This window comes from Alligator sinensis, unplaced genomic scaffold (genome assembly GCF_000455745.1).
Source record: "Alligator sinensis unplaced genomic scaffold, ASM45574v1 scaffold140_1, whole genome shotgun sequence".
Taxonomy (NCBI): domain Eukaryota; kingdom Metazoa; phylum Chordata; order Crocodylia; family Alligatoridae; genus Alligator; species Alligator sinensis.
The window spans coordinates 3,671,382-3,698,861 of NW_005841836.1; the positions used below are offsets into that span (position 1 = coordinate 3,671,382).

The 27,480-nt window shown below is 45.0% G+C and overlaps 1 protein-coding gene across 2 annotated transcripts in view; it reads right to left on the reverse strand.

Annotated features, from left to right (window-relative positions):
• LOC102374855 (beta-soluble NSF attachment protein) overlaps positions 1 to 27,480 on the reverse strand; it is a 68,802-nt gene that overhangs the window by 24,202 nt on the left and 17,120 nt on the right. Inside the window, exons 1-2 of one of the 2 annotated variants that reach the window (XM_025202065.1) lie at positions 25,508 to 25,624; positions 497 to 576 (exon numbers count right to left, since the gene is read on the reverse strand). In XM_025202065.1, coding sequence (XP_025057850.1) covers positions 497 to 576; positions 25,508 to 25,605 — 178 coding nt within the window. In that variant the 5' untranslated portion in view covers positions 25,606 to 25,624. Of the gene's footprint in view, positions 1 to 496; positions 577 to 25,507; positions 25,625 to 27,480 lie in introns of those variants that run through there. The other variant, XM_025202071.1, reaches the window with a different exon arrangement.

Sequence of the window (27,480 nt, forward strand, 5' to 3'; positions counted from 1 at the left end):
CTCACTCTCCTGATACTTAATTCATTCCAGAGGATCCTATGGAGGCTTGATGGTATACATAAATTACACTGCCATCGTCACAATTCCCATGGAAATGCTCTAGGAAATGGAACCGTACATGTGATAGTTTGTAACAGAACACTTGAGCATTCAGAGGTCACAAAGCCATCTGAAACATTCTTAACAAATTAAGCCAGCATTCAACTAGGTATAAAAAGGTTTGCTTTGCTTACATTTTTGCTGTCTTAGTTATTTCTGAGATTTCTCTTCCCCCTCCCCCTGCCATATTATGCAAGAAACAAAGCACAAAGGGAAGTGTAAAAAAAGAAGAAAAGCTGAATGCCCCCAAGGATTGCTATCCTGACCTTGCTTCCCTACATGTAACTTTTCAGCTGATGGAGGTTGTCCTCTACAAAAGAAATCTCAAAACTTTAAATCATTTCCTACAATTAACCTACAGTCCTTTAACCTTACCAATGAAATAAATAGCACTTACCATTCCAGTTTTTGGCTATCTTGAACATGTTTGCAGCCCTGGTATACATTTCACAGGCTTCTTCAACCCTTGTATTTCCCCTGGAGAAATGAGAGAGGACGCAAGTCAGTTGCATTGTACATCTGTATAATACAGTCATTCAAAGAAAGGCTAAGACCCCAGTGTAGAATGCCGGATTTTTTATTCTCGTTTATTCTACCAACTTAACCCTTACAACAGTGAACAAGTCATCCTACTGGCTACCCAAGTTCACGGTGCTCACTCAAGTAAAGGTTTGTGTTCCTTGGTCACGTGAATGTAATTCTGATAACTGGCGTAGGGGTCCTGAGGAATCCATGGAAGCATCAAGTCCCACAAGAACAGGGACCAGACTGTAGGAATTATATTCCTCTGCCTTCTTGGGTCATGCTGGCTTTGTCTCAAAGGCACCATTCCTAAGAACATTAGTCCATTATAAAATTTATTAACTGGGTTCAGAGCTTAAAATTGAATTGTCCCACATCACATTTCTAAAAAGTAATTGCCTGCGAGTGTAGCCAGAATTGCATAAAGGGGCTGGTCTGATCCTTGCTTTACACATTAAATTGCCTCTGTGCTAAGGCTCTGGTATGGGTCTGTGGGAAGTGTATTCCCCTTCTGAGTCATATCAAGTTCTAGCTCCAATCAAATGTACCTTTTTTAGTACAACCACTGAAGCCCAAGATGCAACTTCCAACAGGGGTGGGGGAAGCCTGAATCATTGGGATGTCTCTAGCACAGGATCATGTGGCAGTATCAGAAAAGCACAAGAGAGCTAGTCACTACAGTAAAGGAGATGCTTGCAGATTTTTTTTTTTTGCCAGACTCGCTCAGATGCAGTCAGCAATGACTTACAGACAGTCTCACTCCATAGTGGTTTACCCCTTCTGCTGCTTTTACTACACATTATCAGTGTACCAGCAAAACAGGACAACACCCACAACCTAGCATGCTAGGACTGGCTGAAGGGACAACTTCAGGATCTGAACATATGGGGCCAGAGGCATAATAGAAAGCTTTTTAGCCACAGCAAGGCTGATGGGTTTTGATGAGGATGCGCTGATGTTTTTGCTGGTTTCTTAAAAATAAATAAATAAATTATATATATCTCTCTCAGAAGTTCCCAGCTACAGAGTCCTGCTCTTCCCCTCAGGATAACACTGATCACCAAATTAAGGGTCAGGAAGGACTTTCCCCCCTCCTTCCCCCTTCACCAGGTTATACTGGCATGGACAATATGGGTTTTGAAGTATGGGGCATGGTCCTTGTACAATCCTCTGGGCATATATCACCAATTACTGTATTTTAATCACAAACAACATGCATTTTCCCCCCAAAACAGCTGCTGAAAATGTTAGTGTGTGTTGTATGTGAGAAATAAGGCAAGAGCAGTTTCTGCATATAGGGAGGGAGGGAGGGGAAAGGGCAAAAGTTAAAGTAAAAGCTGAGGGCAACTCACAGGAAGAACAACAAGCAGGGCTGACTGCCTAGCTTCCTCTACTCCATTACTTACTGCAAGAAAAGATATTTTTTCATTCTGCTTTTCAAAAACAACATACGTATTATATTCTGGGGTATGCTGCATGTGAGAAAATTTGGGATACTTCCCTCTGATTGCAGCAGCAAGGCAGCGGGTGCTGTAGAGCACTCTCGATGTTCCAGCGAGTGTACCTTGTCTTTAAACCCTCGTGCACAACAATTTAGGGAATCCTTGGTTAAACGGTTGCCTGCAGATGACTAGATTTCATGGCTCAGGAGCCACCTTCCATTCCTACATTCCAGCCTTCTGGAATGTAGGCAAAATTACATGATTTATCCTTGCAGTCAGCTCCTTAAAGCCTGTAAAATGTAAAGATAATGCACAACCCCTCTTTTCACAGTGGTATTGCAAGAATATAACCTCTTCAGGACCGGGGGGGGGGATGCTCAGGTACTGCAGTGATAAGGAGCAGGTAGGCAGATGCCAAATGCTCATTCCCTGAGAGTTCATGCAGAACAAGAACAGAAGAAATGTACAACTGCCTGTTTTCAAGACACCAGAATCATAAAGACAGTGTGAAGCATTTAGGATGAGGAGAGTTGCCCTCTTGCATTACAAACTGGTTAAGGTTAGTTATTTACGCACAAGCCCAAGACATCTACTCTCCCAATGCAAGCCCCTAGGTGCCCTCTGGACTTGGATGGCAAGGAAAACCAAAGTCAGTGTTCAGCAGCGACTGTAAAGTACCCATGCAGAAAGGCCTGTCTCAGGGTGCCAACACTGAACACCCCATGGGCATGAGGCAGGGAAGAGGCGGGCAGAGGTAAAGCATGACCAGGATGAGGCACTATTTTACATACCTATAAACACCCACTGTTTGCAGTTCTTACACATGCTCCACGAGGGGGCGAGGGAAGGGGCTCTTTAATTAGAGCGGCTCCTAGAGCCAATCTAATTAAAGCACCCAGAGCATCTCATATCAGCGTCCCCACACTTAAAAATGGTCGCAGTGACACTATCCAAAGCTCATTGAAAGAACAACAACAGTGCATTGGAGCAACCTCGCTGCTAGTGTATAGGCACCCAACGCGTGTATTTATGAGTCATCTTTAGATTCTCCATTACTCCTGCTGCCAACTCCATTGCATCCAAGAGCTGCACTTAACTGTGATGACCCAAAGGGTATGATTTTGTGTGCACTTCGGCACTGCAGAATTATTTCCCGCCACATGGAGCTTTCTTTGCATGGTGCAATTCTCAGTTGCAGAGAGAAAACCCCGGTGCAAAGGAGTTCCCGCCATTCGCATGCAAATGTGTGTCCCACTATTGGCTGTTTCTAAATTATTCCCACGTGGCGGCTAGCGATTGGCTTGCTAGCCGTATAAGAGGCTTGAGCGGTTTCCGCCCAAGTTGGAGATCTCCGAGAATCTCAGGAGGATCCTGAGAACCCCGATTCCGAGAATTCCGGGAGAAATCCGAGAGAATTCCGGCAAGGAGTCCACGATTACCTCGTGGACTTCTACGTAAATCTCGGACCAAATGGTGGCTTGATCACCCATCAAGAGTCTCTCCCCGTTGCCGCCTGATCCCTCGACGTACCCTTCCCTGTGCGCTCGTGGAGAGTCACCTTTTGGACTCTCATCGTGGTATCCAGAGCTCTTCTCGAGGTTATTTCGTCCGGTTGATTCAACAGGCTCGCGGTTCTAGAGCTCTCAGCCGGCCTTGGACCAGAGTTCGTGGTTAGAACTCTTGTCCGCTCTTCTTCTTTCCTATCTGTAACTGCAACGCAAGCAAGTTTTCCTGCCTGCACTGTGACCATCTACGGTGTAAGTAAAATAATCTTTAATCAACCGCTACGCGTCCGTGCCTAATTCTAGTCCGCCGTGCCGAATTCCCCGACCCACGTGCCAGGGCTGCTGGCCACAGCCCGCCGCGCGCCCCCGAAAGCCTCGGACCGCTCCCGGCTCGCACATTAACAAAACAGACTAGTAACTGCCCTGGGGCCAAACACAGAAACGTGACTTCAGCTTCTAGGAAACAGGTATCCCTCTGGACATAGCCCAGTGTTCTCACTTCAGTTGCTTTAGCTGACTGGAGGGCAACTGGCCAAGCATCATGATCTGCAGTGCTAAATACAGCACAGTCCTCTCACTGAACGCTGAATTGCCAGTAAATCACTAGCGAGTTTGAGCTTTCCAAAGCAATCAAATTGTTACAGCCTCACTTATCATCATGCAACCAATTCCCAGTCTTTACAAGGGGACTGTTTCGAATTCCCAGGTCACTACACAATCCATTTCACCAGAAGTCTTGCTGCTCAGACTGCAAGGAAAACTTTTGTCTGTGTCCCAGTGTGCTAAGGACATTCCTGTCCTGACCAGGTGGGAAGAAAGGAATGAAAGGGAGAAGCAGAGATGGAAGAAAATAATTCCTAACCCTACATCCACAAAGACAACCAAATACCAAAACATAAAACCCCAAGAGAGAAACTCACTCCAATTCTCATTCAAATTGGCAGCTGTAAAAGGGCACAATATACCCCCACCGAGATGGAGAACAAGCAAAACTGGATGAAGTACTAATGGATGTTCCAAGCTAAGCCATAGAATTGATAGTCTACAAGTGGATTGCAAAGGTTTTACACCATAAAGTGAGCAGAGTAGAAGTATGGATTTGGGTCAGAAACCTACAGGTGGCCTGTTCACAAACGTGATGGCAACAGCCAGGCCCTATCACACCAACTATATAAAAGATGCCTACATAGCCCAGTCTTCTGTGAATTTAAAATAAACCACTATTTAAAAGCATGTGCGCACACATATCATTCTCCAATACACATCAGCCCATGTGGTACAGATACTGTATAGCAAGTTACATTTAACTCAAGTATTAGTTTTTCCAGCATTGTTGATACGAGTGTTTTCAATCCCAGATTTTAGCTTGCAAATGCCAAATCCCAACTAGTTCCATAATTCTTCCCCCGTTCTATGCAAAACCCTCTATACAAATACCAGGGAGTTTTGTGGACAGAATACAAGTAAAATACAATCTTTTAAATTCTCAAGGCAACTGTGGTTTAAAGAACTGTTGGTTGGAGGAAAGGGGAGGGGATGCTATGAGCCAAGGACTCTACTATTAAATTAACATGCTGAAGTTCTTAAGATGTTAAACAACAAACTCTAGCCGTCACTGATTCACTGGCAATTCTTTGGACAAGTCACATTACACTGTTCCAAAACCTGCATGTGGCCTGCTCACCATGAACACATAAGATGCCTACAGCCCAGTCTTCTACAGACCTCAAACTAGAGTACTGATGAAAAAAAATTTTAAACCCCAAAAACGAAAAAAAACCACACACCCCCCACCAAACAGATATATCCACATTCAAGTCAGTGGCACAGACTTAGTGCAAGTTGCAATTAAATCAAACCTCAGTTTGTAAAATGGAAACACAGTACAACCTAATTATACACCACAGTTTACAACACACCTCCACTTTTAACAATCCCAAGAGCAGAACCTAATCTCTTATGATACAATAAATTGACTAACCCTATTATAGTGAAAACATCCTATTTTAATGAACTTCTCTTGGTCCCATGTGAGTTTTTTTACAGCAAGGTTGTACTTTAATAAGTTGAATTCAGGGATGCCAAGAAACTCATTTAAATTACTACTTCAAACACACTCCTGATTAGGAAACACATACGTACATATCCTAGCACTATACACATTTACAGGAAATGCTCTTCGAGTAATCCCCAACAGACTATGCAAGTCTCACTAGATCCCATTCCAGGAGGACAGCACAACATGCTATAATTTCTCATTTTACCAGACTATTATGTTAATTATACATTGATCTAAATGGTCTCCAGATCCCAATTTCACATAGGATTTTTTTATGTTGGCAGGGGGAAAAAAAGAGGAGTTGGGGGTTGTGTGTTTGAGCTTTGTCTCTCCCTTCACAGCTACAGGAACGCTGAAGTTTTATTAGTATACATGCAAATCTTATGTTGAAGAATAGAGGCATTTTCTAAACCAGAAAGTACTGTTAAGCAAATGCGTCAAAATACCTAACACCCGGCTTCTCATAAGCCATATTTTTTCTACTCCAAGATTAGTCTCCGATATTTCTAGAGGGTGCCATTGTAATAAATACAATCATCATTACTGTCTAGACAAGACTAAGATTCTGAGAGTGTTTAACATCATGTGCTTTTCTCAAAATGCAAATAAGGGTTGCTACCAATGTCCCCACTAGGAAGTCTGTAAAGTCAGAGATTGGATTCTTGCAGCCTGTGTGAATCCAACATAAAAACAAATTTTGGTATAAAAAAGGTTCCAGAAGAGTCGTTTCTATGCAACCTGGGTCAAATTCTTCCATCCTTTACATAAATGTAAACTGACCAACTTTCAGGGAGCAAACCGTGGGTCACACAATCTCGCAGACCTCCAAAAACAAAACAATAAACTCCGGAGATTATTGCCATTTGTGTGTGCACCCAGGATCATTGCATACTGAGCCAGGTCTGAGCAGCCCTGGATGGCAGAGGGCCCTGGGGGTCAGCCTGCCATCCTGGGGCTGCTCCCCCCACCCTCAACATGCTAGAGGGACCAGCAGGGGCATGAAGATGCTTCAGCATGGGGCTAATAGGCAGGTAGCCCTCACATTGAAGCACCCTCATGCCCCAGCCAGCCAGGCCAGTGTCTACACATCTGCTGCCAAGAAATTTTTTACTCTGCAGGAAGACAGTACTTGTAAATAGTACTCGTACATTATTTTACTCCAGCCTAATAGGGGCACATGTGTAGATGCCAATACATTTACTGTGCAGCTAATTGGTCAACTGCACAGTAAAGGCCTCATGTAGAGACACACACACACACACACACACACACACACACACACACACACGGTAGGTAAATTAGCAGCAACATAGCCTCCCTTCATGCCGCACTGCACCAATGCTAACATAATTAGCTTCTCAATGACGCTAAGTAAGGCTAGCCATTTTCATGGGGAGCTGACAGGAATTGCTGATGAACTACCCTGGGTACAGCACTGCATGAATATAGCTGTACTGCTTCTACTTCTGGACAGTGCAGGAGTAGAAAAGCCACACACCAAGCACCACTGTACTATGTCCTCAAAAAAGAAGGTGGACACGAATTAGTGTTAAGCTAGGACCATTTTTCTAAACTGGTGAAAAAACAGCCCACTTCATAAGGTGTTCAAGGACATAGTCTGAGAGTCCAGATAGGTCTAAAAAAACCCTGGGACAGTTGTTGCCTCAAAGAGGTAGCCAGAGATATAAATGATGGGCAAAATTAACTTAGGGAAGTAAACAACATGAGCAGACAGAGGCACTTCTTAATAAAAACCTGTTTGAGTGACAACACTAAATTACCTACTACATTATTTATAGACCCCAAGCACTTAGAAGAAATGAATAGTTAAAGATGTCATAAATTTTTACACACAATCTGACCAAGTATGTGAAAAAACATGCATTTATTTAATCTTCAGTGTGGCATGCTGGAGGTTTATCTTAATTTCTGACTCAATTTTAACAGAATCCTTTAAAAATAAGCGAGTATTTCATATTTCATCAGTTGGCAGTGTTAGATTTAAGTACTTATAACTGCAGTGTCTTGAGAATAGTAGCAGTTTACATGAGAAGAGTTTAACATTGAAGAATGCCAAGATGATCTTACATCTAAGAACTCCTATTTGGACCTGCATTTGAAATTGATTAATGCGTGTCATTAAAGACATACCACAATTTGACATCTTTAAAAGGTTTTGGGGCTGTTTGTATTTTGAAGTTACTTACAAAAATGGCATTTATCTTGACGCAGAGATGAAGTTACACTGTGATGAAATATGCATTTAACTAACATAATTGGCTTATTCTGGAATTCCTTAAGAAAAATGTTCAACTGATGTTACAAAAAGTCCTGGTTGGTTGAGAAAATGTTTGTTAGTTTGGGGGTTTTTTTGCTTCAATCAGCAACATGATAGCCAACCACGATGAAGTTTCAAGGAGGCAATTCATAAGTCTCCAACTGTTCCTGTCCTTGAAAACACCTCTCAAGCATGAGCTAATGCCAATATCTTTGTTTCAAATTTCAACTCTATTGAGCTGATAAAGGGATACAGGGTAATATTAGATCCTACAAAACCTCCACAAAGAAAGAATTTTCGAGTTCTTTAGTCTCAAAAAGCATCTGCATCAATTGAAGGAGACTCCTCAGAAAACCACCTTATCGTCAATACCACTTAAAGATCTCTCCTGGTGTTCCCAATTTTTTTCTTCTTTTTATAAATTTGTAACAAGAGATCAAAAGCAGCCTTAAAACAGGACTAATCCAAACAAAATCTCATCACGTCACTCATTTGTGATATGAATACACCTCATACAGATAAAATATACACTTAAAAAAACAGAAATCACTCTCTGGTCCTACAGCTTGAAAATATTCTGAACTAGCCATAGTAACTTTAGCTAAACACCAAATTCTATTAGTTGCAAAGGAATGAAGGATCTCTCTAAATGGCAACTATACAGCAGAGCAATGTGCTTGGCTTTTTCACAGAGGCTGATTTTTAAAAGCACAAAACCCCTTCATCTGAACTGAAGTGGGTTCAACCCCTCAGGGGGAGGAGAGGAAATCAGCCCTGTAGCACCTGGCCCAGATCATGCTAAAAAATCGAAGGTGAAACACAGCATTGACATGAACAAGAACAGAACTGGGCCCAGTTCAGCAACCACTTAATTTTGGACTATTTTCCACCAAAGTTTTCTGTGACTTCGTAACAAGATGGTAAGCATGAGGGGAATAAAAGAAGTGTCTTAAGAGGTGGCCAAAAATGAGACATTCAAAACTTCAAGTTAGGGAGATGCTTGATGTACAAAAGTTTGATGAGTTTTCTTTACTATACCTTCAAAACACACAGGGGAGCTGTCAAGGCAAGCCCATTTTCCACACCAATGCTGCTGGAGCTAAAATTGGACCTCACAAAGGAAGCTCACTGTAACCCCTAATGGAAAGTATCACTCTCTCCCCACAATCACTGGAGAGGAAAACATGCCTGGAATACCCCATTAAGTCCTACAGTTTGTCTCTAGAGTGCAGCTAGACACTTACCCTAAGAAATCTGGGTGGGATGAGGGGGGAGGCAATGAGAGAAAAACCTTCCTTTATTTGGATCTAGTCCTATCCAATGCAATTTTAAAATTGCATGTTAACAAGTGAGACTGAATTACAGCTGTTCCAGCAGAAAGAGACAGGGGACCATTGCTTCAGTGCCCCCATGCAGGCTGCACTCAGTTTGGTAGTAGGTACTAGAGAACTTGGAGAAAGCTAAGGAAAGTAGCTGGTGATGGCAGAAGCCCAGAGGGGTGTGTCTGAGCAGCTGATGATGCCCTGGGTCTGTGTGGCCATACTGTAAAATGAGCACCTCCTCCTTTCTGCACCTTAGAGCAGGGGTTGTCCCCCGGGGATGCTTGAGAAGGCCCTAGGAGGTATGCATGGGTGGGCAGGGCCAAAGCATTCCCATGCACCATCCTGTGCTGCCGCGCAGGAGCTGCCCACCCAGCCAGATGCAGGGGAAGCTCGCATGTGGTGGCTGCCACCGCTCCATGTTCAGCCACGTGCTACCCCCCTTCCCCTCCCGCTCTGCGTCCAGCCGCCAGGGGTACACTGATCCAAAAAGGTTGAAAACCCCTGCCTTAGAGTACAGGTTTGGCTACAAATCACAGTACCATGCCATGCAAAGGCATCCATGCTAGCTCCAAACAAGCTGCTTCCTGGAAGCAAAAAGAAGCACATACACACAGTGATCTGCCTGCCGAATTAACTCTGCTGAGAAGCAGCCAAGGGGATGCACATTTTCATTATTACATGAACTTAAAAGTACCAGTCACAGTGCTGTCTGGCGGAAGAACCATTTTCCATGCCTTAACTATCTATTTAAATTTATAAACAGGCCCATTTTTCTCATGGTAGGATTATATCAGAGGGCTCTCATTATGCTTGACAGGCTGGTGGAGAAAGGTCTACAAAATGGTATAGTTATTACTGGGGAGAAATGTATATAAGTCAATATGCAAGACTGTTCCACTGAGATATCGCTTCACATAGAAATTCCAGATGGAGAACATAATTTCATCTTCATGCACCAACATTGAGGGTTCTTTCCAAAAAACAGAAAAACAAAAACCAACACCACAAACAAACCTGAAATCAGATTTTTTTTTTTTTAAGGGGGAAAAAAAAAAAAAAAAAAAAAAAAAATCACCAGCAGCTCGGCATCCCCCTTGAGGATCACAGGAACCTGGAGCTGCGAGGGACCTCATGGAGGTCATCTAGTCGAGCAGTTCTCAGTCATCCCACCCAGCCCCACAGCCTCCATCTTGCAGGCGGCACCCCACCCACTGCACCCGGGGCCATGTGGGCAATGCTGGGGAGCCAGGCCAGTCCTCTCCTGCACAGAAAGCAGCACAGGTGGGCCATGGAGTGGGGGTTTTTTGTTTTGTTTTTTTACAGAATGCAAGGGGAGGCTGCAGGAAGAAAAAGGTTGAGAACCCCTGATCAAGTCCATCCTTCTGCTCAAAGCAGGATCTTCCAAATCATTCCAACCAAGTCTCTCTCTAATCTGCTCTTGAAAACTTCCAAGGATAGAGATTCCACAACTTATCAAGGAAACTGATTCCAATGCTTGGCCACCCTCATAATCAAAAAGTTTCTCCTAATCTCCAACCTAATTTCCCCTGCTGCAGCTTGAGGCTGTTGTTCCTAGTACTATATCCTATAGCCCCAGAGAAAAGCCCATCTCCCCCCTCTCTATAATCATCCTGCAGGTATTTGAAGGCTGTTATCAAGCCCTCTGCAGTCTTCTCTTCTCCATACTAAATAACCCCAGCTCTTTCAACCTTTCCTCATAGGTCTCATCTCCCAGACCTTCAATCATTTTTGTTGTTTTACACTGCACTCTTTTCAAAGTGTCCACATACTTTGTGAAGTGCAGGGCCCAAAACTGGGCACAGTTCTCCGGGGGAGGCATCACTAGTGCTGATAATAAAAATATTAAACAATACCAGACAGGAGAGAACCCTGGGAAACCTGTGATACCTCCTCCCAACCTGACATCAAGCCAGTTAAGAGTACTCCACAATTACAATGATTCAACCAGTAGCTTATCCAGCTGACAGTACTTCCTTCTAGGGGTGCACCAATAAAGATTTTTTTGGGCCGATACCGATGGCTGATTATTAATTAGCCATATCAGCCGAGACCGATCCAATTGGCAATATGCGGCCCAGCAGCTTGAAGCACAGCATCCAGCTGGTAAATCTGTTCCTGGTAGGGGGAGAAGGGGTAGAGGGAGGGAAGGGGTATGGAGGGGGTGCAAATCGAGGCCCCTGTGGTGAGGGAGGGAATGGGACAGAGCCACGAGTGGCTCATCCAAGGTGCACGGGGAGGGAAGAGGGTGGATCCTGCCACTGCATACACCCCCAGGGAGCCATGGGGGGCACGTACCCCTCAGGATCTGTGTATGGGGCAAGGATGGGCTGCTGCTGCAGGCTTAGGGTTGGGGACTGCACCAGGCTCTTCCTGTCGGGGGAAGGGGCCAGGGCAGGTAGCAGCAGCAGCACTGGGAGGAGTGGCTATGAGAGAGGGCTGCAGCCACCACAAAATTTGCTGTAGCCCCCCCTCTCAGTGCCACTGCCACCCAGCCTTAGTATAGCCCCAGCCCAAGCCCCCTGCCACAAAGAGCCTGGCACCAGCCCGACCTACACACAGATCTGGGGGGGCACATGCCCCCCATGGCTCCTCCAGAGGTACACACAGTGGCAGGATCTACCCCCCCCCACACCTCCCAAACGAGCTGCTCATGGCTCTAACCCACACCCCGCCCCAGCTGGGCAGTGCATGCCCCTGCCTCAACCACACTCCCTCCCTCACTGCAGAGGCCTCAACCTGCCACCCCCCCAACAAACTTACCAGCCAGACACTGCTCTCCAAGCTGCCAGGCTGGCCACATGCATGCATGCAGCATTTATTGGAGATATTATCAGCCATATCAGCCAGTAAAAGCCAATTGCTGATAATGCCAGTTTTCCTTTTATCAGTGCCGATATGATATGGACCAGTGTAATGGTGCAGCTCTACTTCCTTCTAGTCTGCATTTCCTTCATCTCTCATGGCACTCTCATTAAACTGTGGTAAAAGCCTTGTTGAAGTCAAGGTACATCACATCCACTCCTCTTTCCCCATCTGTATAGCCTGTCATCTTATCATAGAAGGAAATCAGGTAGGTCAGATGAATCCACATTGGCTTCTTGGCGAATCCATGCTGGCTCTTCCTGATCATCTTGTTCTCCTCTAGGTGTTTCACAATAGATTTCTGGAGGACCTGCTCCATGATCTTTCTGGACGTCAACGTCAGTCTGACTGGTCTGTAGTTCACTGGATCCCCCTTTATCCCTCTCTTAAAGATGTGCACTATATTTGCCCTTTTCCAATCATATGGGACTTCATCTAACTTCCATGAGTTCTCGAAAGCCAGTGGCTCTGAACTTACCTCAGCCAATTCCTTCAGTACCCTCGGGTGCATCCCATCCAGCCCTGCCAATTTAAAATCATCTAGCTTCTCCAAGTAATCCCTAACCTGTTCTGCCATTATTCTAGGCTATTTGTCCCCTTCTTCATCTCCTCTGCCAATTATACTCATCTGGTAGCTGCCCCTTTTTGTGAAAACTGAGAGAAAGTTGAAGTATTTAATTTCTTTTTTCTCTGCATCATCTGTAATTAGATCACCTTCCACATTCCATAACAACTTACGGTCTCTCTCATCTTCCCCTTACTTTTGACATACCTACAGAAACCCTTTTTATTGCCTTTTATGTCCCTTGCCAGCTACATCTCAAATTGTGCCTTGGCCTTCCCAATTTTCTCCCTTCTTGCCTCTGAAATACTCTAGCCCAGTGCCATGACAAAGTTTCCACTTTTTATGGGAGGATCTCTTGAGTTTCAACTCCTTCAAGAAACTGCTGCCTAGCCAGGCTTGCCTCCTGTTGCACTTCCCATTCTTCCACCTCATCAGGATAGTTTGCTCCTTCACCCTTAATGTGGCTTCCTTAGGGTACAGCCAGCTCTCCTAGAATGCTTTTCCCCCTCAGACTTGCCTCCCAAGGAATTCTCCCATCAGGTCCCTGCATTTGTTAAAGTCTGGTTTTCTGAAGTCTAGTGTCCTTATTCTGCTGCTCTCCTTCCTTCCTCCCCTTAGGAACTTGAACTCTTATCATTTGGTGGTCACTGCAACCCAAGTTACCTTCTTCCTTCACATTTTCAGCCAGTTCCTTCAGAAGACCTTCTCCCCTCATTGGTCTCTTTACCATCTTAATCAAAAAGTTATCCCCAACACACGTCAGGAATTTGCTGGACTGCTTGCATACTGCTATGTTTCTCAGCTGGCAGATGGCCTGATAATTGAAGCCCCCATGTGACTCAAGTCCTGAAATTTGGAAGCTTCTATCGGGGTGTTGGTTGTAGCCGTGTAGGTTTAAGGACATAGGCAGACAAGGTTCTTCAGGTAGATGTGATCTCTTTTACTAGACCAACTAACAGTTGGAAAAAAAAAGTTCTTTACAAGCTTTCAGGCACAAACGCCGTTCACCAAGCATAGGGAGACTCTGCTGGTGTTGTGCTCTCTAAGACAGAAAAGAAGCTAATATACAACAAGCATGTCTGTGAAAATGCAAATGAGTGAAAGTTAGGAAGACAATGGGTGTGTTGGGGGAGGGGGAAAATGTGAGAAGAAATGCAAGTGGTCAACTGGAGGCAGGTTACACCTGGGGTATCAGATGTCAGGCAGGTTGTAATGTGTTATAAAACCTTTGAAACTTCTGTCAGTTGTTGACCTCATCCACCTCCTCCCTTCCTCCTAGTTTGGAGGCCTGTAGCACATGCCAAACAATACAGTATTGAAGACAAGTGCCTAGAACAGGCTTGTCCAACATATGGCCCACGGGATGCCATGCGGCCTGCCAAGGCATTTTCTGTGGCCCGCGGTGCTGCGACGGGAAACAAAAGTAAACATGGTGACTCGCCGCTCCCTGCCCGCAGGCAAGAGGCAGCCCAGCTTGGCTGCCCGGCCCCGGGTCACTGGCAGAGGTGAAGCAGCGCGGGCAGGTGCCTCCTCCCACTGGGCTGTCGGCATTGGCCGCACCGCACGGGGTGGCCCTGGGTTCAGGTGGAGCCTGCGCTCGCTGCACCCTGAGGTGCCGCCTGGCCCCGGCTCCCTCCAGCCCGGCACGGCGCAGTGATGCAGACCCACGGAGGCGGCGCGGCGGCCAGGCTCACCCTCATCATCTGCCTCTGCCATCTCCTGCCTGGCCGGAGCACCACAGGTAGGGCCAGGCCGGGCCAGGGTGGAAAGACGACGCCTCCCCTGGGGCCAGGCTGGTGACTGTGGGCTCCTGGCACCTGTGGGGGCGGGTCCCTGCCTTTCACAGGGGAGGGAGGCTCAGCTCTGACCCACATCTCCTGGGGCCGAGGCTTTAACCTCAAAGTCTGGTCTTCCCTCCTGGGAGCCAGCTGTACCTACATCCCAAAAGCCGGGTGCTGGAGCATTGCAAAGGAAGGCAAAAACCTCCAGTCTGCTCTAATCCGACTACGGGGTAAAATTCCTTCCTGACCCCAAATTTGGCGATCAGCGGGACCCCGAGCAGAGGGGCAAGACCAGGACTCGGCAGCATTTTTTGGGCAGTGCCAAAAACACCCGCAGCCTTGACTTGTAAAATGTTGGCGCGCCAGTGGCAGACAGCGGGAGAGCCACGAGGGCTCTATCCTTGTTGCGGCAGCACAGCCCTGGCCTTTCCCCTGAAGTCTGCCGCGAGGCACATGTGCCAAGCAAAATGCCTTTGTGTGCTGTGCTCTGGCACCCAAGAAAGGGGTTGCCTACTTCTGGACATAACCATCTAGCCAAAAACCTATGGGTTTGGTCCCAGAAGGAACATTGGCACACCCCAGTCAAAGTCTCTCACCAAAGCTGTAGCCAATACCCAGTACCTCTGAGGAAGACTTAAAAACACCCTGGCACATATAGCAGAAAGTGAAAGGGTGGTGGTGGGGGCAACCAGCAAGGCCCAGAAGCATGAGAAGTACCCATAGTAGAACATAGGCATAGCTATGCCTACATCAGGGGTAGGCAAAATATGGCTTTTAAACCACATTTCCAGACCCATTTCATTGTCACTTCCTGCAACTTCATTGGTGTCAAAGGTGTCACATCACTTCCTGATGTGATACCACTTCCTGTGAGGTTGTTGAATATGGCTCGCCAGCGCCAGCCCACTGGGTGATAAAGAGTTCATGATCCGGCCCCACATTCAAAAAGGTTGGGCACCCCTGGCCTAGAAGGTCTCCAGAATCTATGTAGATCTTGAGTGGACAGAGAGCAGACAGTGTAGACCAAACCTAACTCTTCTCATACACTGGCTTAGCTCAGGGATCAAGTGCCTAAACATTAAGCAATCTGGCACTTAGAATTAAGTGCCTCTAAATTTATTTTGGATCTGTCCTTTATACTACAAGATACTTTCCAAGCTGAGTGTGTGGATGGCTGGAAGCATCTATCAAGGTAGAATGAAAATTTGCTATGCAACAAGAGGCTTCCTGAAAATGCAATGAACAGATAGGCAGACAAGGTTCCTTGGGTGAATTTGATATCTTTTATTAGACCAACCCAAATGGTTGGAGAATAGTTATTAAGCAAGCTTTCGGGTTCAAAAACCCTTCGTCAGGCTGCACACACCAACTGCTGCAGCTTCCTGAGCCTGACGAAGGGTTTTTGAACCCGAAAGCTTGCTTAATAACTATTCTCCAACCATTTGGGTTGGTCTAATAAAAGATATCAAATTCACCCAAGGAACCTTGTCTGCCTATATCCTTAGACCAACACGGCTACAACCTAAACCCCTATTACTAAACATGACATATATCATGTCTTCCAGGTATCTGTTCCTCTAAATCTGGGGGAGACAATTACCTCAGCTGCCCAGTGAAAACTGTAGTGTTTTTGGTCTTAATGTATATAGGAAGGGGACCCTTGACCGCTACATTGACTACTTCAGGGAAAGAATGAACAATGAAATAATCAGCAACACACGCCACCACAACAACCTCTCTCTACCAGAGAAAAAGGCCATAGAATCTCTAAGATCTAACCACCAAATAGTAATAAAACCAGCAGATAAAGGAGGAGCCATAGTCATCCTAAACCGTGAGGATTACATAAAGGAAGCCAACAGACAGCTCTCTGACACCACCTACTACAAAGAACTACAAGAAGATCCTACTCCCCTTTTCACCAAAAAACTCAACAATACCATCAAATCATTTCCACCAAGATTACAAGAAAAACTACAGACCTTGATCCCCCCGCTACCTAACCCAGGGACTTTTTACATGCTCCCTAAAATCCACAAACAAGGGAACCCTGGCAGACCTATCATATCCAACCATGGGACCCTAACTGAGGAAATATCAGGTTTTGTTGAATCCATCCTAAAACCGCTTGTCACCCACAGAGCAAGTTTTGTCCAAGACACCACAGACTTGCTACGGAAACTTAAAAACATAGACCACCTTCCCAGGAACACACTCCTAGCCACCATGGACGTTACCAGCCTATACACCAACATCCCACACCAGGATGGCATCCATGCCTGCCTTACATATCTACAGGAACAAGATTACAACCCAGAATACAGACCCAAAGATATCACTGAGCTTATACACTTCATCCTCACACACAACAATTTCACTTTTAATAATCAACACTTCCTCCAGATGATGGGAACAGCTATGGGCACTAAAATGGCCCCACAGTATGCCAACCTTTTTATGAGCCACCTGGAAGAAGACTTCCTCAAGAACTGCACCATCAAACCCTTGCTGTACTTACGATATATCGATGACATCTTCATCATTTGGAGTGAGAACCTGGAATCTCTACTTGAGTTCCACCAGAAATTCAACAGTCACCATCCCTCCATCCGACTTTCTTTAGAATACTCCAACACCAACATCCCCTTTTTAGACACAAGGATCAGTATCCAGAAGGGTAAAATACAGACCACAGTATACAAGAAACCCACAGACCAACATACATATCTGCACAGAACCAGCAATCACCCGAAACACACCAAAAAAGCAGTGATATACAGCCAAGCCCTCAGATACCACCGCATCTGTACTGAAGGGCACACCCGGGATTGCCACCTCACCAATCTTAAAAAGGCTTTCACCCAGCAAGGACACTCCTCCAGAGAGGTAGATCGCACGTTTGAAAGAGCCACCTGGATACCACGTGAAGAACTGCTGCAGTACAGAAGAAAAACACCCACAAATCGCACACCGCTGGTTATGACCTATCACCCATCCCTTGAACCTGTACGGAAAATCCTCAAAAAATTGCAACCCATATTAGAAAAAGACCCTATTCTTAAAAAGATCTTCCCAGAGCCACCCATCCTAGCCTTCAGACAAGCACCGAACCTCGCCAACCTCATCACCAGAAGCAAACTTCCTCAACCCCAGAACACACCAAAAGGATCCAGACCGTGCCATGACAAGAAATGCAAAACCTGCCCCCACATCTCCACCACCCCCACTATTACTACACCCCACAACAGAGCCATCAGCATCCCAGGATCTTACAGCTGCACCTCCAGGAATGTAGTATACCTCATCCAATGCACCAAATGCCCTGATGGAAGATATGTAGGAGAGACCAGACAACAACTGCGCACCAGAATGAATGCACACCGGAAATCCATCAAAGACAGAAACACCCAATCACCGGTGGGGGCACATTTCTCACAGGAGGGCCACTCTCTCTCCAATCTCTCAGTCCTGATCCTCAAGGGAAATTTACACAACACATCCCAGAGACAAGCCTATGAGCTCCATTTCATCAACCTGCTGGATACTAGAGATCAGGGACTAAACACAGACATAGTTTTTTTGATACATTACAATCTGCCTGGCAACTGACTCCCCAGCCCAGCCCAGCCCAGCCCCTGGCTTCTTTACTTTTCATTCCATCCAGGAAGAGCACACACCAACTGCTGCAGCTTCCTGAGCCTGACGAAGGGTTTTTGAACCCGAAAGCTTGCTTAATAACTATTCTCCAACCATTTGGGTTGGTCTAATAAAAGATATCAAATTCACCCAAGGCACCTTGTCTGCCTATATCCTTAGACCAACACGGCTACAACCTAAACCCCTGCAACAATGAACAGATAGAATTTTATTAGTAGATGTTAAGATTTATGAATCCAAAAAGATGACAAAGCCAGTAGAGAAATACAGATCACCCGAGCAAGGGACTAAATATAAGAGGGATGAGGGTAAGGAGGGGAATTCAACTAGGTTACAGAAAATACAATGTTAGCCCACTACTGTGAGGACATGAAAGCAAATGATTAGGTACTGTATAAGCTACCACCATACAACCTACTCGGCCAAATAACTACCAGTCTTCTATTTAAACTAGAGAGGTACTACTGGCATGTCTATTACCCTTGAGCATGTAGTGTGCTGTATTTTTAGTTAAATCACTCTACATCCAGAGCAGCTAACCTGCCATCAAAGGAACTGTTCGGTATCTATGCTAGTATAACAATTCAAAAGCCTGAGCTATTATCTCTAGACCTTGCTTTCAGTAGGTTGAGGTTTCCTTTACTGGCAACCTAATGAGGTAAGGCAACTGCTGTTATCCACAATGGCACTGCCACAAAATGGAGCAAAAGCACAATGGATTCAACAGTGCTCAGCCATTTTCTGAACAGCACAAATCACACTGACTGTGCAGTACTGAAAATGAGGGCATGCACTGATGCACAATGTTAGACACAAAAGGGTTTCAGGTCAAAAAAATGCAGGAAAGCCTACACACACACAGAGACAGGCCAGCGTTCAAAAACAACTAGATATTACTGAACTATGAGAGGCAATATTACCTTGTAGATTTTTTTTTAAGACGGCAACGCCAGTTTGTGCGCATCAGCAGTCATGTTATCTGGCAGTCAGATTGACTTGGATAACACAGGGCATTATTTGGAGGTGGCCTTCAACAGAAACCAAGCTAGAAAGGTTCAAATTTAAACTTTTGGAAAAATTCCCCATCAATGATCAAGCAGTATGCAGCAGCATTAAAGCCATGATTCCAAAAAGTAAAAGCCTCCTTAGTTTTATCTGCTCTCAGGGTTTTGCATCTGAGACAGTCAAAATGCCTCTTAAATGCAATACAGAAAGGAAAACAACATATAAATTAGGCTCATTTTTTTCTATATGAAGAAATACAGTTTAAATGGAAGATGGAGGGGAAGGGAGAGTCTTACTACTTCTAAGAAATAGAACTCTAGAAACTCAGGTCTCAGACCTGTTAAACAACTCCAGGAATTTCTTGAAAGCTGACTGGTAGGTCTGTGACCTTGCAGGCACTATGGACAATTATCCTGTTATATAAAAACCACAACCACCTCCCCATCTCAGACTGTTTTGAAGTATATGCTCTTCTGGGTTGTTTGTGTGTTAATACTCCTTTGAAGCTCAAACTGCACCACCTCTAATATTAGATGCGTCAATGGCTCAATACCATCACTTGCCATAAGCTCAACTAATCCCCTCCTTTTCACAAAATGGCCTTTAAGAAAAAAGAAATGGAAGGACAAGCTAGCTAGATTTTCCACATTCTAAAGCTCCTGATTTATTAAAAGCCTTCCCATGAATAACTGATACACCTTGGGAATAGCACATTCAGAAGAATGTGCGTCATCATCACCACACACACTCCCATGGTGGGGTTTACTGTGTACTTGCTTCAACACCATTTTTTATTTGCAAGCACTGATGTCTGAGCACAGCAACATCAATAAGCCAATCCTGGTGACATGTGGCACAAAGACAAGTGGTACATGGAACTTCATATCAGATTACATTTGGTTTCATTTTGATCTACTAGGAGTTTGCTAAACTAGTTCTGCTTGTATGTTAAAAGATTTTTTTGTTACCTGTTGTATATTTGTTAAAATTCAACATCCACACCCACTTCTTAAAAGCAGAGGTAGCAGGCCCCTTATTCTTCTCTGGCTATGGGATCTTAGAGCAGTGGTTCTCAACCTTTTAGACTCAAGGCACCCCTCGGAAAATGCCAGCTCTTAGTTTTCACTTGTTTTTTGACTACAGAAAAATAATAAATCAATTCTTTTGTTAAAAGAACCCATAATATAAAAAACATTTTGACCTGTTGTGGTCTTTCTTAATTCCTATTTTAAATCTCTGGGTTTCTCTCATGAATTATGTTTGCAAACCTAGCAGTGCTAACCAACATCGTGTAGCATCCCACAGTACTCTTGAAAGGATCTCAAGGCACCCCAGAGTGCTGTGGCACCCTGGTTGAGAATTGCTGGCTTACAGGTTCATGCTGCAAAAGGACTCTTCTACCCCTTGGGCGCTCTGCATGGGTGGTTCCACAAGGATCATCACCCCTATTATTCCAGGAGCACAGGAGACCTTTGAGAGAGTTCCCTGTGGAACAAGGGGCTCAACTATTTTCAAACTGCTGAGGACATGCATTTTTCTGACCAACTCACCCAAACCAGAAGCTGTGGTTGAGAATCTTTTCCTAGTGCTAAGGATTTTGAGAAGATTGGCAACAAGCCAGAAGAAACAAGTAAAGAGCTGGCAGAGTACAACATCTGAAGGGTCTGTCCACTGGATATAACCGCTCACAATTCAATGAGATCTGGCTGCAATCAGGATTATGTGCGTCCACTTGGGTCTGGTCAATAGGCAGCATGGACTGTGCTGCTGTGATTCATGGCCTTGTCACCTGTAGGTTGGATCTCTGCATATGCTCAACCCCTTAAATCCATTTGGAAAAATGAAGCTAGTGCAAATCACCTGATAATCCAAGTAGCTTGTTGTAAGCACATTACATGTATATACTCTGGGATTTGCACTAGCTGCTTACTGGCTTCCAGTTGGAGCTCAGGGTGTTGTTTTTAAGTGAGAATACAAGATGATGCTGCTCTCCCAGCACCATAATGCCACAGTTGCAATCAAGCAGTGGCTCTTGAGCTGGCTGCCCATCAGTATACAAGAGGAGTTGGAGTGTTCTCTTCTGGAATTACTCTCTCTCTCCCCTGCCTGAATCTGCAATAGCTTGCTGACCTTCTGGGCCCAAGGCAAAGCCCATCTGTTCAAACAGGCATACGAGGAATGTACTTCAATCAGTACCTCTGCTTACCAACAATCATTAGTGAGGGGGAAGATACACTTCCTCCAGTTTGACCCTTTGTAATGACTTTGGCCTCATACTTTTAACAGATGTCAAAGGTGCCCAGAGCCCGTGATGATTTTTATTTTCTATTATTTTAAATTAAAAACAGAACCTCAGTTTTCAAATACAGCAGGTTAATTTCCCCAAAATGTGTCTGCAGCAAAAGGCTGACTATTTTTATTAAGTCTATATGGTGCAAATCTACCCTTTTCGCTGCCTGACTTCAGACCCAACACAGCTAACTCCTCCTCTCTATTTTTTAACAGACGAAGGTACTTATGCATGTTAGTCTGAAGTCAAGGAGAAGGCAAGGCAGAGTGGCACCTTTAAAAACTAACTTGTTGAAAAAGCTCCAAGCTTCCGTAGACTACAGCCTAAGAAAGCTTATGCCTTTCTGAATAGAGTTAGTCTTTACAGTGCTACTCTGCCCTGCTTTCTGTCCATCTTCAGAAAAAAAAAGCCTTCTAGTTGATTATTAAAAATAAAATTTCATAATAGAGAAGTTTTGCTTTCCTGCTGCATCAGTCGTTACTCAAGGCTGCAGGTGCAAAGTCCCACATAAATACACTGAACCCCAGATTTAGGAGGCATTTTGCTGTGAACCAAATAAAAGTCAAACTTTCCACCCAAACTGTCCGCACCAATGTTGTTCAAAGATCAGCCACTGAAGAGCAAATTATAAAAAGGAAAGTTTGAGGATCTGTAAGATAAGGAACCATTCTTCTAAACATGGTCAACAGGACTGCCCCATAGCATTGGTACAAAGCATCTAAAAAAAAAAAAATCAGAGGGAAGTGAGCTGGAGAAATAGTTGATGAACAACAGCCACCCTGAATAAAAACTCCATTCCGCTATGTTATATTAATCCCTCTTTGTACTCTTGCACTACATGCTTACTCTCACAGACGGCAACTGCTGCTAGATTTAATTTCAGTGACAGCAATCCTTGGGTTTTTACCTCAAAGTCATCTGGCACAATTTTGCTCTTTAGAAATCTTAAACACACGAGTTTTAAGACTTCACAGGGGCCAGAATTTCAAGTCACTTTATTAAGTATTTACTATGAGGGACCGATTAAATGAATCAACTTAAAAGGTTTTTAGTGAACCAAAACAACAAGCAGCAACCAAACCAATGGAAAAGGGCCGGTGGACAAAACATTTACACATTTCAAAAATAATCAAAGTTCTCCTTCTTAATAAATGGAACATTTGTGGCCTGCAGGTTTAAAGTTGACAGCCTGAAGGTTAAGTTATGATTGGTCAATGTGATGCACATATACAGAACCTCAAACCCAGAAGAACATGATTGAAGGGACTGACCCCTTGTCAATAAGAAAAGAAAAATTCCCAATCCATAACTCCATGTCTTTATATTGCATCTCTTCCTGACACTATAAACCTTTTGCAGAACAGAAAGCAGAATAAACAAGTGGTGCGATTCTAACTGGCTGTTACAAACACACAGGATTTCCAGCTGACCTAATCCCACACCCAATGAACTGTAAAACTCCCATTGACTTCACTGCGCTCCAAAAAAGGCTTTTAATTTTTAATAAAATCTCTCTTCCACAGCCTATAAAAGTGAAGTGTAATAAAATCTTGGGCCGGGAGGTTGAAAGGAAAAAGAAGGGATAGAAGAGAAGGGAGATTTCCATGGACCAGTGATTCTCAACCAGGGTGTAGTGGCACTCTGTGGTGGCTTGTGATGTTTTCAAGGGTGTTGCAGAATGCATTAGCACTGTTATCTTGTGAATCATGTAAACCTAGATATTTCAAAAAGGAATCCATAGTGTTGAAACAGAGACCACAATGGGTCAGAATGAGGTCTCTGCAACAAAAGAATTGTTCTATTATTTTTCTATAGTCAGAGTGAATACTTAAGCCATTGTCAAAAAATGACCGAACACTAACACTGGCATTTCCTGAGGTGTGCCTTGAGTCTAAAAAGGTTGAGAACCACTGCCATGTACACAGAAAAAGGAGCTGGTTAATTCCTTCTTCTAAAAGAAACCCAAACTACTAAGATATTTGCAGGTGCACACAGGATATAGAGTTATTTTAAAATAAGTCCAAGTCTTTAGCTTGATTAGAGAGAGGCATATACATACCATTCAAAACGTCAAGCCACAAGTACTGTTCCTCAAATGACACATGCATTTGTACAGACTTACTTAAATACATCTATTAAATGAGGTACAAACCCTGTGTGGACACATTTAATTTTAAGAGCTGCTTATTTCCATTTGGCTTAGACCTGCTTTTATCTGAATTAAAATAAACCAAAACTGCACCAGTAAAAAAAAAAAAATCAATTTAGAAAGCACATCTGGAGTAAAACTGGTGCCCCTTACAATATAAACTAGTCCTTATAAAGGCAACTCAAATGACTGGAATCTAATGTACATGCTAAACACAGGATTCTGCATTTGACTAATACAGCCTACCTAATTGTTAGAGCAAATTAGCAGAGAGAGACCAAGACAGGCCCTTTCTTATACCATGATCTCAGGCTAAATCCATTCAGCGTTGAAGTCCAGAAATAATCAGAACATAGGGGCTTAACACTTTCGTAAGGATATAATGAAGCTCCTTTGTTCCCACCTACCTAGCAGACCTTCCTTACTGTGCTCAACAGCCAACATTTTTGCTCTATGAAAGAGAGAAACTAACTCTCATTTCCTCGTTTCCTAAACAGCAGACTCATCTCACAAATTCAATAGCAGTCAAAAAGCCTCCCTGGCAACAGTAACAGCTATGGCGCCTCATTCCCTTAGCTTCGGAGGGAAAGCTGCCAGAGTTACACACTTGAACCAACAGCCTAATGGGATTAGAAACAGGATAGGTAATTAAACCGATTCCCTGATCAATGTTGTTTACAAGGTTTGCCAGCCCTTCCTCTCAAAATGACACTCTCAGCATCAGATTACACATCACCAGAAAGGAGAGAGATGATCAAACCAACACACACTGAAATACAAGATACCAGCTAAAAGGCAGAGTTATTAGCCAGTCCGTAAAGCTGCTACATGGCAGATCATGTATTACAAGGAGCAGAGGAAGAAGAGAAATCGTCTTTGTCAATGCAAAGCTCTGACCACACACAAGCAGCAGCAGCAGCTGCTACTGCCAGCGCCTTCAAAGGATTAGCAAACCTCAAGGCTGCTCATCATAATCTACATTTCTCTATAAACTAAACAATAAATATATGTTTCTGCCCCCAACCTGCTCCTCCACCCTAAACGGCTACATGGCTTCTTACATAAAGACATCTGTGGAGCAACAATTAAACAAAACAAAAAAAGAAAGAAAGGGATGGGTAAATGCAGGATGTTTTCCCAGAACCACCGATTGGCCTCCAAAGCCTTGAGCACTGCAGAGCACTTGGTGGTCTTGTTGCAATGATCATTCCCTGGCTTTAAATCTACAATACAGCCATTGTTTATGAGTGCAGTCACATCTCCCTCGTTCACGTAGGCAACCAAGGAAAAAAACAACATATGTAGCCTAGGAATCAGGGGCTCTCTCTCATTTGCCACAGCCCAACGGCTGGTGCACCAAGCCTGCTGCCCACACCTCTCACTACTACCTCCTCCATCTGTTGCCTCCTGTGTATGCCAGCAAGTTTGCCGGGGCAGAAGCCGTCTCTTCTAGGCTGGATTCATACAGAGCCTGGTGCAAGAGAGCCCTGGCTCATTACTGGGGGCTGCAAGGTTAGGAGCAGTAAGGCACTGCTCTTCTCCCTCTCTGCTTCCAGCAGCAGCAGCAGGGCAGACGGAAGGATGCTCATGCCAGCCGGCCTGGCAGGGAGCAGCACTGGCATGGAGGTGGCACAGACACCCCAGGGGCCAGCTACCCTATACGAAAGGAATCCTCGCACCCAGCATCCACGTAGTTGCAGAGGAACACGAAGCACGCGTGAGTGTGCACACGCGTGTGTGCTCGCATGCCAAGTGATCCTGGTTCCTCACGATTCCCCTCCTAGGGCATCAGCATGGGTAGTTTACCATCACACACACGCATGCAGATGCGCGCACACACATGCCAGGGCTGGGGGGAGGAAGAGAGAGCCCTATGCACCACCAGCGCCTCCCATCACACCTGCGACCACCAGGCTCAAGAGACAGACACACGCACCCCCAGGCACTCACCCGAAGAGCCCCCGCAGGAAGGAGTGTGAGGACTTGACGCGCTTCTCGGCCTCGGCCATAAGCTGCACGGCCTCGCGCTCCTTCCCGCTGCCGTCCATCGCTGCCGCGGCTCCCTGCGCTCGGCCGCCCCCCGCGTGCGCGCATTCAGGTGTGCCTGCGCGCCTTGTGTGTGTGCGCATGCATGCGTGCGCGCGTGGGAATGCTTGACCGTCTGTTTTGTGCGCGCGCACGTGTGGATACGTGTAATTATGCGTGCGCGCGCGCGCGCGCACACACACACACACACACACACGGGTAGGCAAGGTTCTTTGGGTGAACCTGATCTTTTATTACAACTTAGTGGGGCAAGCTTTCCGGTTTAAAAACCCCTTCCTCAGGCTGAGGAAGCCTCTCTGACAAGGGTTTTTAAACCCGAAAGCTTGCCAAGAACATTTTTTTTCGAACTATTTAAGTTGGTCCAGTAAAGGAGATCAGGTTCACCCGAAGAACCTTGTCTTCCCGTGTCCTTAGACCAGCACCTACGCCCCTATTATACTCACACACACAGCTCATATAGATACCTACTTATATATCAGCTGGATACTTCAGATAGATAGATACATACGTGTGTGTATGTGCATATACGTGTTCATGTGTAGGATGTGTGTTAGGTACATACTCATCCAAGTGTGTATGTATGAACGTGTATGCATCCATGTGTAGATGCATGTGCCCACACATGCGTATATGCATCCACATGTATATGTTGTGTATGCGTGCACATGTATATGCCTCCATGTGTGTAGATGTGTGTGCATGCACATATATATGCCTATGTATGTGCATATATATATATATATATTCATGTGTACATGTTTGTGCATGTGTAGATATATTCATGTGTGCACGTAAGTGTATATGCACACATGTATGTGTGGGTACGTTGTGTGTATAATGCGTGTACACATATGTATGCATGCAAATGTGTCTAGGCATAGAATATACGTATATACATGTACAGGCACGCGTGCACACAATGTGTGCGAGACTCCCACCACCACCACCTGGATGCAGAGACACCAGCTGTGCAAAGCACGCAGGGCAAGATGTCACTACATATGACTGTGCCAGACTGACACGCAGCATTAAGTGTTTGGCTGGGGGCGGGGGGAAAAGACAGCATAGAAGTTGCAGGTGCCCCCGAATGCGAGTGTCAGCAGCAGCATAGGACAGACGCAGGCTGTTGCATTTCTCACAGGACTTGTAAGTGTGAGCTGGTGTCAACAGGAGACAATCTGAATGTGATGGTATGAGCAGTGTAACTGAAGCAGGAGTGTGACCCCAGGGATGAGTTCAGTATTACTCTCCAACACGGATACCATCACTTGCTAGTCACTGCATGCAACCGAGTGGGTGAGGCTGAACAAGTTGGAGGGACTGATTGTGCCCAACACCAACAGCAGGCAACACCACGTGTATGATGCTGCACGATTAAGAGTTACTCTGGCACTGTGAGGGCCTGCATGGAAGACAGCAGTTGCCACACTGAATGGTAAAGACAGAGTGTAGGTCATTGGAGCTGACGAGCAGTTTTACATATACAGTCAGGTGCACGTGTTCTCCATGTTGTGAACAGCAAAGTCAAAGTCTGTAAACTGCTACACTAAAGGCAACATCCCAGGAAACACAGCAGCTCCTGACCCAAGCAGTGAAAGAGTCAACACACCCCCTTCCGTGGTTCCCAGAGGATTGTAGGACTGGAATGAGCTTTCTGGATCCTTGCATCCAGTCAGTCTCCTGCCGTCTTGGACAACTATAGAAACTGATGGAGCTCCACTTTAACACACATTAGCAGAACCAGGAACAAATACTATTACAATGCATTCCAGAACTACCTTCCTTCACCTTTTGAAAATCTTCTAGTTTCCCCAACTATATTTCTTTGTGACCAGTATATACCAAAGAGGCATGGATTTTTAGGGGCGATATCCTTT